The following is a 16,559-nucleotide window of genomic DNA, read 5'->3' as shown; positions in this document are numbered from 1 at the left end:
ATTATTTTATTTTAAATTTTTAAAATATTAGAAACTGTTTGATTATAGAGATATATGCACATTCTATAAATTTATCACTGGAAGATAATATATTTTTTTTATCACAACCTCATTTATATTTCATCCCCATTTTTATATTTAAATTATAATTTTTAAGAAGATAGGATAAAGTTACTTTTTCTCGTGCTTACGTGTGCAAATAAGAATGGTAAATTATATTATCACAGAACTTAGGATTGATGGAAAATCTTATCTCTTGAAAATGACACAGAATTATTATCTATTTGATGTTCGATAGTGCAAAGTAAGTTTATAAATTCATGGTTCTCATCCTAATCTAAAATCTATATATTTAAAAAATTCAAAAAATAACTTTATTCAAAAATATATTTAAAAAATTTAAAAACATCACGAGCTGATACGTGTCACCCTTTTTAACGGTATTAGTACAAAACTAATGACAGTGACCTAATTGCTTCAATTTTTCAAAAATAAGGACCCAATTAAAAAAAAATAAAAAATGAGAGACCTAATTGAAAAAAGTCACCGAAAATAAGTACTATGTGATTAAACCTTCTTCTTATAACACTTATTTTACTTTTTATATCTCCACCTCACTTACTTTGGTATATTTTCTTACTCGTACTCCATTATTTTTTTAAATAATAAAAGTTATTAAAAATTATGAAATATTAAAAAAACAAAGCTTTTTTATTTTTTAATTTTTGGTGTTTGTACCACATCCTATTATTTCTTTTAAATAATTCAAAAATACAAAAAATATATAAAAAAGTGTTCAAAATTAATAATCAAATCAACACTCAAACAAATAGGCTTTTTAAATCCTATGTTATCTTCGGCTTTTCATTGTAAATGATAATATGTATGAACAAAATTAGTCATTGTTCAGTTTACAAAAAATAAAGGAGAAAAATAAGTTAGTATTGAGACTTTAATCTTTTTGTAAGGAAATTAATGTTCTTTTGTGTATATATTTATTTAGATATAATTATTATGTTATTTTATTTGATTATATTTATATTTCTGTTCATGGATAAAAGAATTTTTTATATTTTATTATTTAAGAGCAGAAATTAAAATAAAAAAATATAATCTTGAGATTTAAAAGAAATATTATTATTAGAGAAAATGATATTATTAGATATTATGACTAGATAATAATAATAATAATAATAATAATAATAATAATAATAATAATATATTATTGATAGACTTATCATAATTAATGAGAAAAAAAATATTAAGATAGAGAGAGAGTGAGGGCATTTGTGTTTTAGAAACTTTAAATCAAAGAGAGAAACAAAGGAGAAAGAGACCTTTGGGGAGAAGAGAAATAGCAATAGAAATCCATAGGGCAAAGGGAAGATTGGTGGTGCTTTGGGGTTGTAGATAAAGCCATAATATTGGCTAAGCTATGGGGAAGCTTACCTTTATTTGTTTATGGTTGTATGTTATATGTTGATTATCTTGATTGGTAATCCTTGTTTTGACACACATGTATATGATTATGATTATTATTTGTGATTATTGTTGGGTAAGAGTTTATATATGAATGAGCATAATATTTATGTAATATTTGTGATGATTTTTCCCTATGAATATATTATGTATGTTTTGTTGGATTATCCCAACAAAGGGTTTGATGCTAAGGGAGAACAAAATTATGATGCTTGGAGGTTTCCATGCAAATATATGTTGTGAGTGTTGGGTTACTGGGTTCCCTTCCTAGGTGGAGAATAGGTCAAATAATGTGGACAATTATGTCTCACTTTGTTTTAGTGGAGATGGGTTAGATTAGTACGACACATTAGAGTCGTTGGAAGAGAGGGAAAACCAAGTGAGAGAGAAAGGAAGAGAAGAAGTCATTCCTTCATAACATAAAACCTGTACTGGTGTTTTCGTTGTTGTGAAGTCGTTCATCGTTGGATCGGGCTGATTTTTGGACAGTGGGTTTCAGACATATAGTTCTTCATTTTGACCGTTTGAATAGTCAATAAAATGTCTATTTTGGGAGAAAATAGCATCGCATTAGCAACTCTGTTTTGGAGAATTTCATAAAACCTGCACTGGTATTTTCGTCGTTATGAACTCATTCACCGTTGGATCAGACTGATTTTTGGACAGTGGGTTCCAGACGTATGGCTCTTCACTCTAACTGTTTAGATTGTAAATTGGAGTTCTAGTTTAGGAGAAAAAAACCTCGATTCATCAGCTCTATTTTGGAGAATTTTCATCTGCTTGGTTCTCATTTGTAAGCATTATGCTTAGTTAGTTTGGCTGATTGAAAACCCTATTAGGTGTTTTATCGTAGACTCTTTTGCACCCTATTATTGGGGGTATAACATGTCAATGATTGGATCTGGATGATTCAAGTGATGTATTATATGTGTTTGAGTATCTTTACATGGGTATGTGATGCTTGAATGCATGTATGATGTGTTAACTATATTTCCACGTGATCTAGGATTGATGTATGTATGTTTGAATGCTTGAATCATGTGTAGGATGTGTTTCGAGTAGAAAATAATCGATCATCATTAATTATAATCGATTATCTTCGCATTGGTTTTGAGTGTGGTTTTGGAAATAATCGATTATTTGGGATGATAATCGATTATCCCTTCCTGCGTGATGTTTCTGGGTAAATTTTACTGAAATAATCGATTATCTTAAGTGATAATTGATTATCCCAATGTGTTTTAGTGAAAATGGAGAATGTGATGAAGAATAGACATGAACCAAGCCATAAGAGTCGTGGAACATGATTATAATCAGAGATTGAGGTTAGTGGTTATGTTTATGGTCAGTTTGACTTGTGGTTGAGAGTACAACATGAGTGAGTGTTGGGATGTACCTGAGTATGTGATTGATAAGCATGAGAGTGAAGAATAAGTCTACTTGTACCTTGTAAATCCTGGTTCTATCTGTGGATATGTGCTTTCTTTTGCATTATGTGCATTGAAAGGAGATTATCTGTAGGGGAAGCTACAAATATCCTGTAGGGGAGGCTATAGGTGGGTTGTATACAGTCGGTGAGGTAGGGTACAAGAGTTAGATGAACTCTTTCCACTATGGTATTATAGTATAGTGATGCTCATGATGTTGTTCATAACTGGGATAGTCATGATGGTGATGTATCTATGATGATGATCATGGTACTTGAGATGCTCCAGGTTATGTTATGTTGATAGTGGTGTTACTATAATGGTTATAGTAGTAGTTAACATGGGTGCTAATTAGTGGATAGACCAAGGGTCTATGTGTGAGATGTTAATGATGACATGAAGGGTTAGAGATCAAGTATCAATGATCAAAGTTCAAGGATCGGGGATCGAGGATCGAGGATCGAACATTTTAGTATGATTGAATTGTTTATGTTAGAGGATTAGGAATCCTATTGTTATCGTTACTATGTGTGAGGTGTTTGACTATGGTTAATATAATTAAAATGTATGTATCTTATCGTGTGTTTAATTATGGTTGGTATAATAAGAAGGTATGTATCTTGTTGTGTGTTTGATTACGGTTGATATAATCAGGATGTATGTATCTTCTTGTTATGATTGTTTTATTGGTAGTTTACCTCATACATGTTTGTGTTTGCGTGTTTGTAAATGAAATTATCGGCAATGATTGTATAATGCATTATACTGAACAGATAATGTTACAAATGTTCCAGAGGCGCGATTGACTCGAGAGAGGACGAGGAATAACCTTGGTATTCATTTAAATATATTTTGTTTTACAAGTTAAGACAATATAATTGGAGTTTTTCCTTCGTTATTTTATATTACTCAAAATAATGTAATTGGATAAGGTTTTCTTTAGATACGTTTCTACGTCATATGATAAATTTTGAATTTTACCGATTTTTAATAACTCATAACATCTCATAAATCGGAGTGTTACAACTATCAAAAATAAAAGAAAAAAAAGTTTCTCGAATAGATTTCTAAAACTATGTAAATTCATTTTGAATTAAAATATGCATGATTAAAGTTAATTTTCGTCAAATTCTTTTTGAAAAAAGAAATTATTGTTCATTTGTACAACATTTTTTAAAAAGCCATTTAAAAAACCAAATTCATTTTCTATATTTAATTAAAAGTATCCTTTTTAGACAAACGTTATAGGCATTAATATGTTCCCTATTCTTGGATATAATGTGGTTTCACAATCTCCTTTATAGTTATGGTTTTTCTGTAATTTTTTATTTGCCATCACACCGTCTAATGTTGTACTAGATGCCTAATGTCGTATTGGTCCTATTATTAGGTGTTTGTACACTTTTACCCAATTTCAAAGTGATTGCACTAACATTTTTTTTTGGTTTATGATTGTTTGTTCCGGAAGCTTGGTTACACCTTGAGACAAAAATTGATTTAGACATGTGCCCATTTGACCAATATGATTTTCTACACTGAGTAGTCACCTTTGTCCTTTGCTAAAAATTCATATTATTCACCATCACAAGCGTAAGGAGGCTAAACACTCCTTCATATTCATGCAAGGTGAGATAAAAATTAGTCGGATGATCAATAAAGGTGCAAATCCCATGTAATTTAGTAGCCCTATGATACAATGCCATCAGCTTAACCAAGGATGTCAAATCATTAAGCTTGCTTTCTAACTTCGCATGGTAAGTAAGGTAGGCACTTCCCATCACATTGGCTTCTTTAGTCAAGGTCATTAAATTGTTTCTAATATTCAGTTTAAATTGGGTTAGGTTGAGTTCAAATCAAGTTAAACTGAGTTGGATCTAATCTTGATCAAGATAGGATTGAGTTAGATTGAACTTAGACTTTTCTAAATCAAGCCTAAGTGAGCCAACATTATGTATCAGATCATGTTTAAGCTTGACCAAGTTAGTTTAAACACATGTTAGGTTGAGGTTAAACTAAGTTGTTTAAAATTAAGATCATGACAAGTCATATCAATCTTAAGTTAAGTTAGGTTCAAGTAAAAAAAATGTTGAATTGAGTTCAAATGATACAAGGTTGGATCGGGTCAAAGCGAACCAAATTCAAATTAGATCAAACAAATCTTAGGTAGGTTGAGTTGAATCCTAATAATGTAACTAAATAGAAAATAATAAAAATAATTAATTATTAATTTACCTTTTAGAGCTCAGTTTATAATTTAGAATATGTTAAGAAATCATGCAATTTGAAAAAACAATACTTAGAGTTAATCAAAGTCACATTTAATATTGTAGGAATCAAATCACTGTGACCCTAATCCCAATTCACTTTATTTGAAGACTTTATGAACTTAACCTATTCATTTAATGGATAAAGAGAAGAAAACTTGTTTAGGAGTAAGTTGAAATTGGTTTCTAGATCATAGTTCAAATTAGCAACTTTACGTAACATTACACATTGCTTCCTCCAATATATTTTTGAAAGAAAAGACCAAACATATTGAAATGAATTTTCGTGGCAGAAAAATTAGAACATGAAAAGATCACCACTAAATTCATTAACTTTATTAACTTAATAAATAATTAGCTATCAAAAGAACCAATGATAAATTTTATATACTAAACTAGGAACATTTAACTTATATACTTCAACTTAAGAAAGAATGTTATAATTATAAAAATAAGAGCTAGTCAAATATTTAAATTAGGCTTAGTTAAATTTTAACTTCCTAATAAATTTGAAAACTTTCAATTAAATCTCGATTAAATTTTTGTGGTCTAAGTCTTCAAAAATTTAAAGTTTTTCAATTGTTATATTTTTCTATCAATTGAAAAATATTTCAAAATTTTTTTAATTTTTCAAAATATTATCATTGTCCACAATGACAAAAGTATACCCCCTGAATGTATAAGTGTTCTACATTGAACCTGTTATAAGAAAGGTTGATGAACTAATATTTGGATAAGAAGTTCACTAAGAAGTTTTCACAGAAAAAAGTATCGAAGATGTCTAAAAATTGTAGGAAAAAGAAGACGTAGTTAGAAACTTTCAATGAAAATATTACAAACTTATAAAATTAATGTCCTGTAACATTGCAAGACTTCAGTCAATTTTCAAAGACTCAGGAGTCCACAATAAAATTTAAATCTTATATATATATATATATATATATATATAAGCCACATTTTTTGTATTGTACTAAATTTTTTACTTATACCGCAGCATCTTTTATTTGTTATTAGAAGATATCAAGTGTCCTCTATTTATTATGTTGACTCCTTTTTCTCAATTTCATCTAGAGTGTAACAATTAACGAGACCCATAAAAGACGATTAGCTTAACGGAAGAAATGTATTAAAATTCGATGGTTCTAATCCTACGAAAGCATAGGCTACATAAACTACAGTCATTGATAAAATTCAACACTTTGAACTTCAAACCTCAAATTATCCTGAAACACCAAATCAAGGGCATTAAATCATAAGGAAGCATACAAAATCCAACTAGTGAAGCCTTTGCATTTCCTATAGATGTTCCAAATGCTCAATTACAAAGTTACGTAATACAACTTTGGAATAAACATGTCTAGTCTATTAATCTGCATCCATTTCTTCAAGAGCTGCTTTGGCGGCTGTTTTAGCCTCTTCTAGAAGATCGTCTGGGACCTGCACAGCATACAGTACCATATAGATAACAAGTCTCAAACTAAAACAAAATCTATAATTCCAGGCAAACAATTTCTAACCCAATGAGGTCACAGCAACAGCAACAATAGGATAGCCTCTTTTGCAAGAATGACTGAACACACTAATTCCTTTCTAGATGTAGAGACCACTAAACTGGGTTTTGTTTCTCCCAAGTTTTCACTATTAAAATGACTAGGAATCTAGGCTACGTGCTAATAGAACTCAACTATCCATCAACTGTGTTGAACCTTGTTGCCAAAGATTTCCAAGGGAACTCGTTAAAATATATTCAGGTCATTTGAGATGAATTCCTTATCAAAAGAGAGACAAGAAGCAATTGGAGGATAAAAACTGTCCAGTGATATTTTAATTATCACCCAAGCAGATTCAAAGGGTAAGGATGCCAGAGGTTTAGCATGCTCCACTTCACAGGGAGGAAGAATTTGCAAACAGAAGTCAAAATAACCAACCAAAAGTGCAGAAAAGAAATCCATATTACGGGAGTCCTGAGCCATAGAAAATTATGCAATGAAGCAGGGACGGTCCAGAAATATTCCATGGATAAATTTCATGAGTCAAACCAAAATCATGGAAAAGGGAGCCACATGCACACTTACATTAAGCTACAGTATCTAAACACCAGCCATACTAGACTAAAGATGCTTCATAGTATGATAATCATTTTACCCCCACACAAATAGTTGAACACCTAATAAAACATTAAATCCACCTTGAATGGAATAACATGGGAGTTAAAACTAGCAAAGGAAGTCTTTGAAGTAAACTGAACTTGTACTTCGTACAACAAAGATAATTTAAATGCCAGCCCTAGGAAGCAACTCCTTCAATGCTCTCCCCTTACCCCAACTTGACAGGCCAATATTTCCACTTCGGGTAATTTACCTTTCAAAAACATTTTTTTCAGTCTTTTTATCGTCAGCTAGAAAATATAGCTTAAAAAAGAATATACTGGATGATAAAGCAAAATAAATAAATGTAAAAACTACAACTAGTCCCAAATGAGGCATATTTGTCACTGATAAACTGAAACAAATTGCCTGCATATAAGAGTAACTGAAAGAACACCCAAACATACCTTTACGTGTTGTCGATTTGAATCATCACATACCCAGCTCATTTCTAGTTCAAAATCTTTGTCTTTTGCCTCATCATGAACTCCATATATACTGCTTGACACAAAATTATTATCATTGATACTTTAAACAAAATTAGCAACAGATCGTATATTAGAAACAACAAAGCATTCAAATAAAAAATTGGGAAAGTCCACATTCAAGAATATAAAATAAAGCAACTACAGATACTGTAGCCAATAACCATACATTCTACTTACATCTTAGCCACTTCAATAACCCCTTGTCGACAAGTCATATCAGCAAGCTTCAGCTTCTCAATCTCTCTGCCAAGAAATTAACAAGACTGTTATCATATTGAGTACACATCTAATATATCAAGATCTCATTTGAGTCATATTTGTCCAAGTCCACCAGTTTTAGGCAGTTCTTTGGTTCAAACAAACTAAACACTGAACTGGTACATTGGTTTCCTCGTTGAACTGGCTGATGCAGTCCGTTGTTCCAAGTTTAACAACCAAATAACCAGGTCAGAGTTATCATTAAATTTGGTCAAGAATCCAGTAATTTCTTTTTCTTGTCCAAATCAATATGGATATTGAGTACACGTCTAAATATCAAGATCTCATTTGAGTCACCTTTGTCCAAGTCCACCAGTTTTAGGCAAGTTCTTTGGTTCAAACAAACTAAACACTGAACTGGTACATTGGTTTCCTCATTGAACTGGCTGGTGCAGTCCGTTGTTCCAAGTTTAACAACCAAATAACCAGGTCAGAGTTATCGTTAAATTTGGTAAAGAATTCAGTAATTTCTTTTTCTTGTCCAAATCAATATGGCCCAAGGAATACATCAGAGTGCAAGTAAGGTATTTCAATTGGGGTAAAAGGCTAAATGATTCAGGAGTGGATTCTGATTTACATTAAAGCTTCCTTGATTTTGTCTATTCATTGCAAGTAATTAGAAGCATATATCAAAATGAAAACAAATGGGAAAAATTGAACACATTATCATTTGGTTTTCTGATAACTACCCCCACAAACTTGATACACTGACTCAGTAAGAGATGTTCCTAGAAGATCTAACGCTATATTGCTTCACCTTCAGTAGCTTATAGCCATAATTCACAAACCAAGATCCCATATCACTCAAATAGTTATTAGATAGCATGAAATATACTTTACTAGAAAATAAATATCAAGAGAAAGTTAAGGATACAAAGAAAAGGGCATAAGATACCGCCCTTAGCAAAGACAGTAAAAACAAAAATATAATCACTACAAAATATACACTTACGTTTTAGCAGCCTGCCTGCCCTTCCCAATTGCAGCACCAAAATATCTCTGGAATAAATAACAAAACACAAATCAATACAAAACTGGCACACATGGAACTTCTAAGAACATATAGCAATAGCTTGAGCAATTATCGTTTCAAAAAACAATAAGTACACTTACGTAGGAAACACCGGAAGGTTCAACCATATACAACTGGGGCCCATCCCTGTCATAACCTCCTAGTATGACACCACATCCAAAAGGTCTGCATTACCATAATATATCTATTATTAATATGAAGTACAACAAAATACAAATCTGAATTGACTACAAGAGATGTGATCTGATTGAACCTGAGCCACCAATACAGTGTACAAAGGTGCACATAACTAGCCACACGGTCAGCAAGTTCCTTAACAGGAATTGGTTCACCATAAACGCTGAAAAGATATAGGAATCAGAATGAAAAGTTTTCCTCTCAAAAGATAAAAACAAACATATAAACCACACAGTTAAGAGATACTTAGTCATGCTAAATAGTATATATAGACCACTTATTTTTCATGGAAGTTGCAGGTTCACCTTTTTTTTGTGTGGGACAAAGAGCAAGGTAAGAGTTTATTAAGTTTAACTTGAAAAGTAAAAACAACAAGTCAAATTATACAGGGCTTCATTGGTCTATCTGAACTTAGCTGGTGAAATTTTCTAGGTAATGCTTATTTTCTGTCAGTAAAATATGGCTTAATGAAACGAAATTAAAATAAAATTAAGTTAAAAATAAAAAATACAAGGCTTTTGCAAGGTGTCAAATTAGTCCATGACAGTAGCGATAAAAAAAATATGTACTCATCATACATTTAGATAAATAAAAGGGATGAGGAGAGGAAGCATCTTCAGATGCATATGTTGCAAGAGAACGAAGCAAACCTGTCATAGTTAGTTGCTTCAGACTTGGCCCGGGCAACAATTTGCCTGCCATCAGCTGCTAATCCTGCTACAGCCTAAAATTGGAAATAAAAAGATTTTGACACACGTGGCACCGTAGTTCGACCACTTAAGTAATGCTTTAACTTGATAACAGTATAATGCTTGCTTTAGGAAGTAGCACTATATGCACACAACAATTTGTTATGAACTGTATTTTATCGATAACACCATGATTTCCATGACATCTCTAAGATTCACCTCAATAAACAAATAAGAAAATTCCTGAAACATTGTTACTCTTTAATGTTTGGTTAGTAACAATCTATGATTTACTATGCTCACCAAGGCATGAAATATATGCATCAGAATTTCCATAAACCAAAAACAAATTTTACTTCCAACCATGACGCCTTTAATATCCACCTCCAATAAACAAATAAGAAAATTCGTAAAACATTGTTACTGTTTAATGTCTGGTTAGTAATAATCTATGATTTACTATGCTCAACAAAGCATGAAATAAATGCATCAAAATTTCCATAAACCAAGAAAAAAAATTTACTTCCAATTAAGGTACTGACTATATACAAAATGACAGTGCTCATACTTCTTCACTTTCTTTCAATATTAACCTTCATCACTAAAACCAAAGTTTTAAATTAGCGGTCACAGCTGCAGCTAAGGTTTTACTATGAACTTAATATTGCTGGATATCGTGGACAAATGAAGCTGATGCGACCCCAGAAACAACAACAAAAAAAAAATCCTTGAGATTGCAGCAGCAATTGCATCAGAGAACATTTTTAAAAACAGCAATTCACCACTTCATAAGTAGCATTTCAAGATTCAATGTCAAGCATACAAACAAATGCAAGTCAAACCACGAATCTCTTAAGCAAATGTCTTGTGGTTATCATAAAATAAAAACAAATATCAGAAGCAGCAAGCAACAAATAAAGTAAAATAACAGGCAAGTGGTTATAGACAAATTACCATCCCAGAATGACGATGAACCGAGTGTATTCTTCTGTTTGAACCCGGAAGCATCATTTTCGACGGAATAAGCTTCTCTACACCCTAAATCCAAAAGCCCAAATCAAGAAAAAAATAAAAAAATAAAAAACTACAAAAACCCTAATGTAGCAGAAATTTTAAGAAAAACCTACCAACACAACTCCGTCTTTGCATTTGATCCCAATAACAGTTCTGAAACAAAGTTTGAAATGTAAGATCAGCAGCAAAGACACAATTATAAAACCAGTATCATAATTATTAACATACTTGTTTTAAATTGAAATGCATAAATTGAAGAAAGAAAAGTTACCCGCTGTTGTCGACGGCTTTGGCAGCGTACTCGATCTGAAAAACGCGGCCATCAGGAGAGAAAGTAGTGACCGATAGATCGTAACCTGTTCCGATGCTACTCATCTTTTCCAAGCTCTGATTTTTCTTTTCTGTTCTTCTCCGATTCTTTCAGTGCTGCGCTCCCCAGAGGAACTAACCAACGAATATAAAGGGGTCTTAACTTGCTCAAGAGTTTAACTGGGTGACTGAAAAGTTAGCGATTTACATATATAAATTATAAAAATAAAAACTAATAATATTTGCTTATTTATATGAAATTATAAATTATTCTTTACTCTTATATTTGAATTTCATAAATTATCAAATTATAAATTATAATTAAATTCGAAGTCGATAAAAGAAAAAATATTTTGACATATATTTTTTATAACATTTTAACATAATATATGTTATTTTTGTATTAATTCATTATTCATTTATTATTTTACTGACGTATTTCAAATCTAATAAAAATAATAACACAGATATTGTATTAAAATATTATAAAAAAAAATTTGTCCATCGAGAAATATAGACGAAAAGAGTTGAAAAATAAAATAAAAAGAAGAGTTGAAAATGAAATATAATTAAATATTAAAAAATGTTTAAATACTTATCATAAGTGTTGGGTTAGATAATATGTTTATTACAAGTTGGATATCTATATTAACAATACTGAACTTGACATTAACAATTTCTACTGGGAAAAGACTTGGGAGGTGAATTTATACTTTTTATTTAGTTGGCTACTGTATGAATAATATTGAAATATTAATTTGATTGCATCAAGGGTGTTACCAACAAGGTGTATTGGTGTAATTAAAGAGATTATGATTTTGAAGATACTACAAAGTAAAGAACCTCAAGATTTTTGTTGTAATATGTTTAAAAGCATTTTTGTGGTATAAATTATATTAGGATTTATCTTGTTGATGTAAACATATAGAAGTTTTTCTAGGTAGAGATAGTTTGTGCAGTTAATCAATGATTTGGTATAATAATCGATTATCACAAGCTCATTTGAAGAAGAGTTGTTTGTGCAAATCATCGATTATTGCCTGAAATAATCGATTATTCTGGTCTGAGTTAGAACTGTTCAAGTTGCGCAAATAATCGATTATTCCTCAGGATAATTGATTATCACCTTTTTTTAAAACCCTATAACGGACACCAATAGTCGATTATTACTTACAATAATCAATTATCACGAGCTCATTTGAAAAAGAGTTACTCACACAAATAATTGATTATTGCTCAAAATAATTGATTATTCTGTTCTGAGTCAGAATTATCCAAGCTGCGCAAATAATCGATTATTCCTTAAGATAATCGATTATCACCTTTTTTGAAAACTCCATAACAGAGATAAATAATCGATTATTACTTACAATAATCGATTATCATTGGTAGTTGGGAAGTGTCTTTTTAGTTTATAACCTTTAGGCTATATATACTTTTTACCAAACCCTTTAGAGGGTTATCTATGCCATTTGAGAATACAGTTTGTCTGGGGAAGTTCTCAAATGATAATGTTGCTCTTGTCAAGTCTTGTGAATAGGAGAAGCTTGTGCTTAGTATGTCTAAGATCGGAGCGGTTCTCTTCAAGTTGGTTGAACATTTTTCTTCCAGTTCGTTTGTCGAAGGAAGGTGTATTCTTTCAGATTCATTCATCAAAGGTGAACATTTTTCTTCCAGTTTATTCCATATTATTGTAATTTGTGAAACAATATTTTAGTGAAAAGGTTAATCACTATTTATAGTGATTAACAACTGGATGTAGAATCTTCTGATTCGAACCAGTATAAAAATTAAATGTGTTAATTTTCTCCTCCCTACACTCATTAAACTTTTAGCACACCAACTATTTGATAAAAGTTTTATAACAAATTTAAAATTGTTAAAGGAACCATTTTATTGATCGTAACACACTTTCTGTTCTTAATAATCGCATCTGTTTTAATTCCGCTGTGTAAAATCGGTATCGATTGTTCCAATAATTGGTATCAGAGTTTGCTTTGATAATTTTTCAAATTTTACGAAAATGGCCGGTCATCAAAATCAAGTATATTCCAAGGGTGTTTCTATTAACATAACACCTCTTTTTACTGTTGATAACTATGCATTTTGAAAAGTCATAATGGAAATTTTCATGGGGTCTGTTGACAGATGCATCTAGAACGCTGTACAAAATGATCTATATATTCCTAAAAATACTATTGATGATGGGGAAGTTGAAATACCATATTTTAATTGGACTGCTGAGGAAAATAGGAGAGCCCAATTTGATATTAAGGCTCGTAACATTATATCTTCTATTGTGGTGCTTGATGAGTTCTATAGAATTTTTGTATGTAAGAAAGCACAAGAGATGTGAGAAGTACTCATAGTCACACATGAAGGTACTGATGATGTAAAGCGCACAAGGAAGAACACGTTCATCTAGGAGTATGAGATGTTCAAGATGCAGCCTGGAGAATCAAATTCTGATGTTCAAAAGCGTTTCACTCACATAGTGAACCATCTGATAGGGTTGGGTAAGACTTTTGATGTTGATGAATTAAATGTGAAAATTTTAAAATCATTGGACAAGTCTTGACAACAAAAGGTTATTGCCATCTCAGAGTCACAAAATCTCTCCCAAATTTCAATGGCAATTCTCTTTTCAAAGCTTCGTGAGCACGAGCTTGAGTTGAATAGGTTGACTGCGAAAGATGATCAAGGAAGGAAAAAGACGCTTGCCTTCAAATCTGAAATTTTTAAAGGAAAGATGATGATGACTTTGACGCTAAGGAAAATATGAGCCTCGTGATAAAGAAGTTTGCTAAGTTCATGAGAACAAAAGGAAAGGATAAATACCGAGGAGAAAGGAAGGAAAATCAAGGATCTCCATCAAGCATCAAGTGTTATGGATGTGGAGAAAGATGACATGTTAAGACCGACTATCCCAAGAAAAAAAAAAGTGAAGAAAAGGAAGAAAGGAAATTTCCCATGAAGAAACATAGCATGGGAAGAAAATGATTCCAATTCTTCAAGCTCAAGTGATTCAGATGACTAAGCAAATCTTTGCTTAATGGCTAACTCTGATGATGTTGGAAGTCAAGTAAGTGATTCTAGCTTTGAGTGTAGTGAATTAGATTTTCAAAAAACTTTCTTTGAATTGATGAATGAATCTGAAAAACTGGATGTTGCTCATAAAAAATTAAAGAAAGAATTTCATGAATTGAAATTGAAATATGAAAATACATTAGATGAAGAGGTCATTCGAAGAAACAAGATTAGCAATCTTGAAACTAAAGTGTCTGAATCTAATGTAAATGAAAATCTTGTTGAATGCTTGTCTTGTAAGAGTCATATGTTTGATATTGATATACTTGAGAACTTTCTTGCTAAAGCAACCAAGTCTAACTCATATGCTTAAACTAGCTTTAAAAAGAGTAATTTTAAAAACAAAAACATGCATCAATATAAGAAACCACAAGGTAAAAGAACCCATAAAGTTTGGGTTGAAAAAGACACTTTTGTGAAAAATAAGATGCACGTTGTTTGTTGCTTTTATTGCATGAAGCAAAGTCATAGTTTTAACAAATGCAACATTAAACATTTTGGAGTACCAAATGGAAAGTATGCATGTATGCAAATTTTTAAATGATGTTTGTTTGCTTGTACTAACCCCAAGGACTCATAATGAGATTGTGAACTTAAAATTCTTGCTCAACTGGTTTTTTAGGAACTTACTAAGTCAAAGAAGTCATTGTGGTATCTTAACAGTGGTTGTTCAAGACACATGACTGGTGACAAGAAAAAGTTCATCTCTTTTGAGAAGAAGAATAATGGATTTGTTACATATGGGGACAACAACAAAGGAAAAATTATTGGAACCGAAGACATTGGAGGAGGAAACACGTTGACCATAAAAGATGTGTTGTATGTTGAAGGTCTCAAGCACAACCTCCTAAGCATAAGTTAATTATGTGACAAAGGTCTCGAGGTAACTTTTGAAAGTGATAAATGCACTGTGTATTTTAAGAATTCTTTTGATATTGCTTTGCAAGGTGTTAGGCATAATAACATTTATTTGATTGACATTGAAAGTGAATTTAGTCATAGCATAACATGTTTAGTTGCAAAAGTGGAAAATCCTTGGTTATGGCAAAGAGTTACACACATTCATATGCAACATCTAAATAAATTGATTTCTAAAGACCTTGTGGAAGGTGGTGGAGAGAATAAGATCAGTAATGGAAGAAGGAAAACTTGCTAAGGTTTTGCTTATAGCCCGACAACTAATTCAAATTGAAGATACTTTTCTTAAACATCAGTCATTTACACTAAATATTTTGCCTGTGTTGACCATGACTTGAAAATTGATGTTTTTATTTTTCAATAAAATATCAGATATGGACATCCAAAAGTGTGTTAAAATTCGAATTTTTTTATCAGATTTAGAAATTTGATAAAGAAAAATTCGAATTTTGATATCCGATATACATACTTTAGAATTTTTGAAAGATAAATTGGATTTCGATATTTGAGTGAGTATTTATTGAATTTTGATATCCTATTAAGACTAGAGAGCTTTGTAATGGATTCATGCACCTATTTGATCCAAAAAACTTTAAAAAAATGACTTCTCCTACTTCAATGTCAACCACAACACTACAACAACACATCCATCACACTTCTCCAATAAACAATCTCTCTCAATATCCTCTAAAATGCCACACATGAGAAAGGAAAAAATGGAAGGGATGCAAGATATTAGAGAAATGAGCAAGAAGATGAAGTATATAAACTTCCACACACTCAGCTCATTAAATAATTGGATCAACCACTTCATTCAAAGCATTTAGTTTTCGCCAAACCTCATTAATCACGAGGGTGTTAAGTCGTAAAGACTAAACTCATATAATTGTTTTAACTGTCTCTGTTTTAGCAGTAATCATTCTTCAGTTTGTAATAAATAGGCACTTTGCTTTAATGAAAAATTACTCTCGTTTTTCTATCTCCGTGTGTATCATACTTGTTGCACTCTCTCTCACTCTCTGTATTCAATATTCATTCTGTGTGCTCGCGCTATCAGTGGTATTCAGAGCGTCCAGTTCACGGACTTGGGAGACGACAAACAAGAAGACGACAGTGAAGGAAAGATCACGCTGCAGAGATGGCAGGCTTAATCCAGAGCAGTCTACCAGTCTTCGACGGGAAAAACTTTGAAGATTGGTGCGTCAAGATGGACGCAATCCTCGGGTTCCAGGAGATTGATGAAATTGTCAAGGTTGGGTTCAAAGAACC

The 16,559-nt window shown here is 31.6% G+C and overlaps 1 protein-coding gene across 1 annotated transcript; it reads right to left on the bottom strand.

The window, feature by feature from the left end:
• Positions 1 to 6,279: 6,279 nt before the first annotated feature.
• Positions 6,280 to 11,465, bottom strand: LOC106773350 (proteasome subunit alpha type-3). Its single transcript, XM_014660052.2, has 10 exons — positions 11,248 to 11,465; positions 11,090 to 11,129; positions 10,917 to 11,000; positions 9,924 to 9,997; positions 9,350 to 9,436; positions 9,177 to 9,261; positions 9,016 to 9,062; positions 7,983 to 8,048; positions 7,725 to 7,815; positions 6,280 to 6,607 (listed from the first exon to the last, which is right to left on the bottom strand). The coding sequence occupies exons 1-10, from the start codon at positions 11,349 to 11,351 to the stop codon at positions 6,536 to 6,538; spliced, it is 750 nt and encodes a 249-aa protein (XP_014515538.1). The 5' UTR covers positions 11,352 to 11,465; the 3' UTR covers positions 6,280 to 6,535.
• Between the last annotated feature and the right edge of the window lie 5,094 nt (positions 11,466 to 16,559).

Source organism: Vigna radiata, chromosome 1, assembly GCF_000741045.1.
Source record: "Vigna radiata var. radiata cultivar VC1973A chromosome 1, Vradiata_ver6, whole genome shotgun sequence".
In the NCBI taxonomy this organism is placed as follows: domain Eukaryota; kingdom Viridiplantae; phylum Streptophyta; class Magnoliopsida; order Fabales; family Fabaceae; genus Vigna; species Vigna radiata.
The sequence above is the reverse complement of the archived record's forward strand: the minus strand, read 5'-3'. Positions and strand labels throughout refer to the sequence as shown.

Coding starts and splice junctions, on each gene's coding strand:
- LOC106773350 (XM_014660052.2), bottom strand. CDS start 11,351: ATGAGTAGCATCGGAACAGGTTACGATCTATCGGTCACTACTTTCTCT. Junction 9,262..9,349: donor ACACTGTATTGGTGGCTCAG/GTTCAATCAGAT, acceptor ATGGTAATGCAG/ACCTTTTGGATGTGGTGTCA. Junction 7,816..7,982: donor GTTATTGAAGTGGCTAAGAT/GTAAGTAGAATG, acceptor TGTGTCAAGCAG/TATATATGGAGTTCATGATG.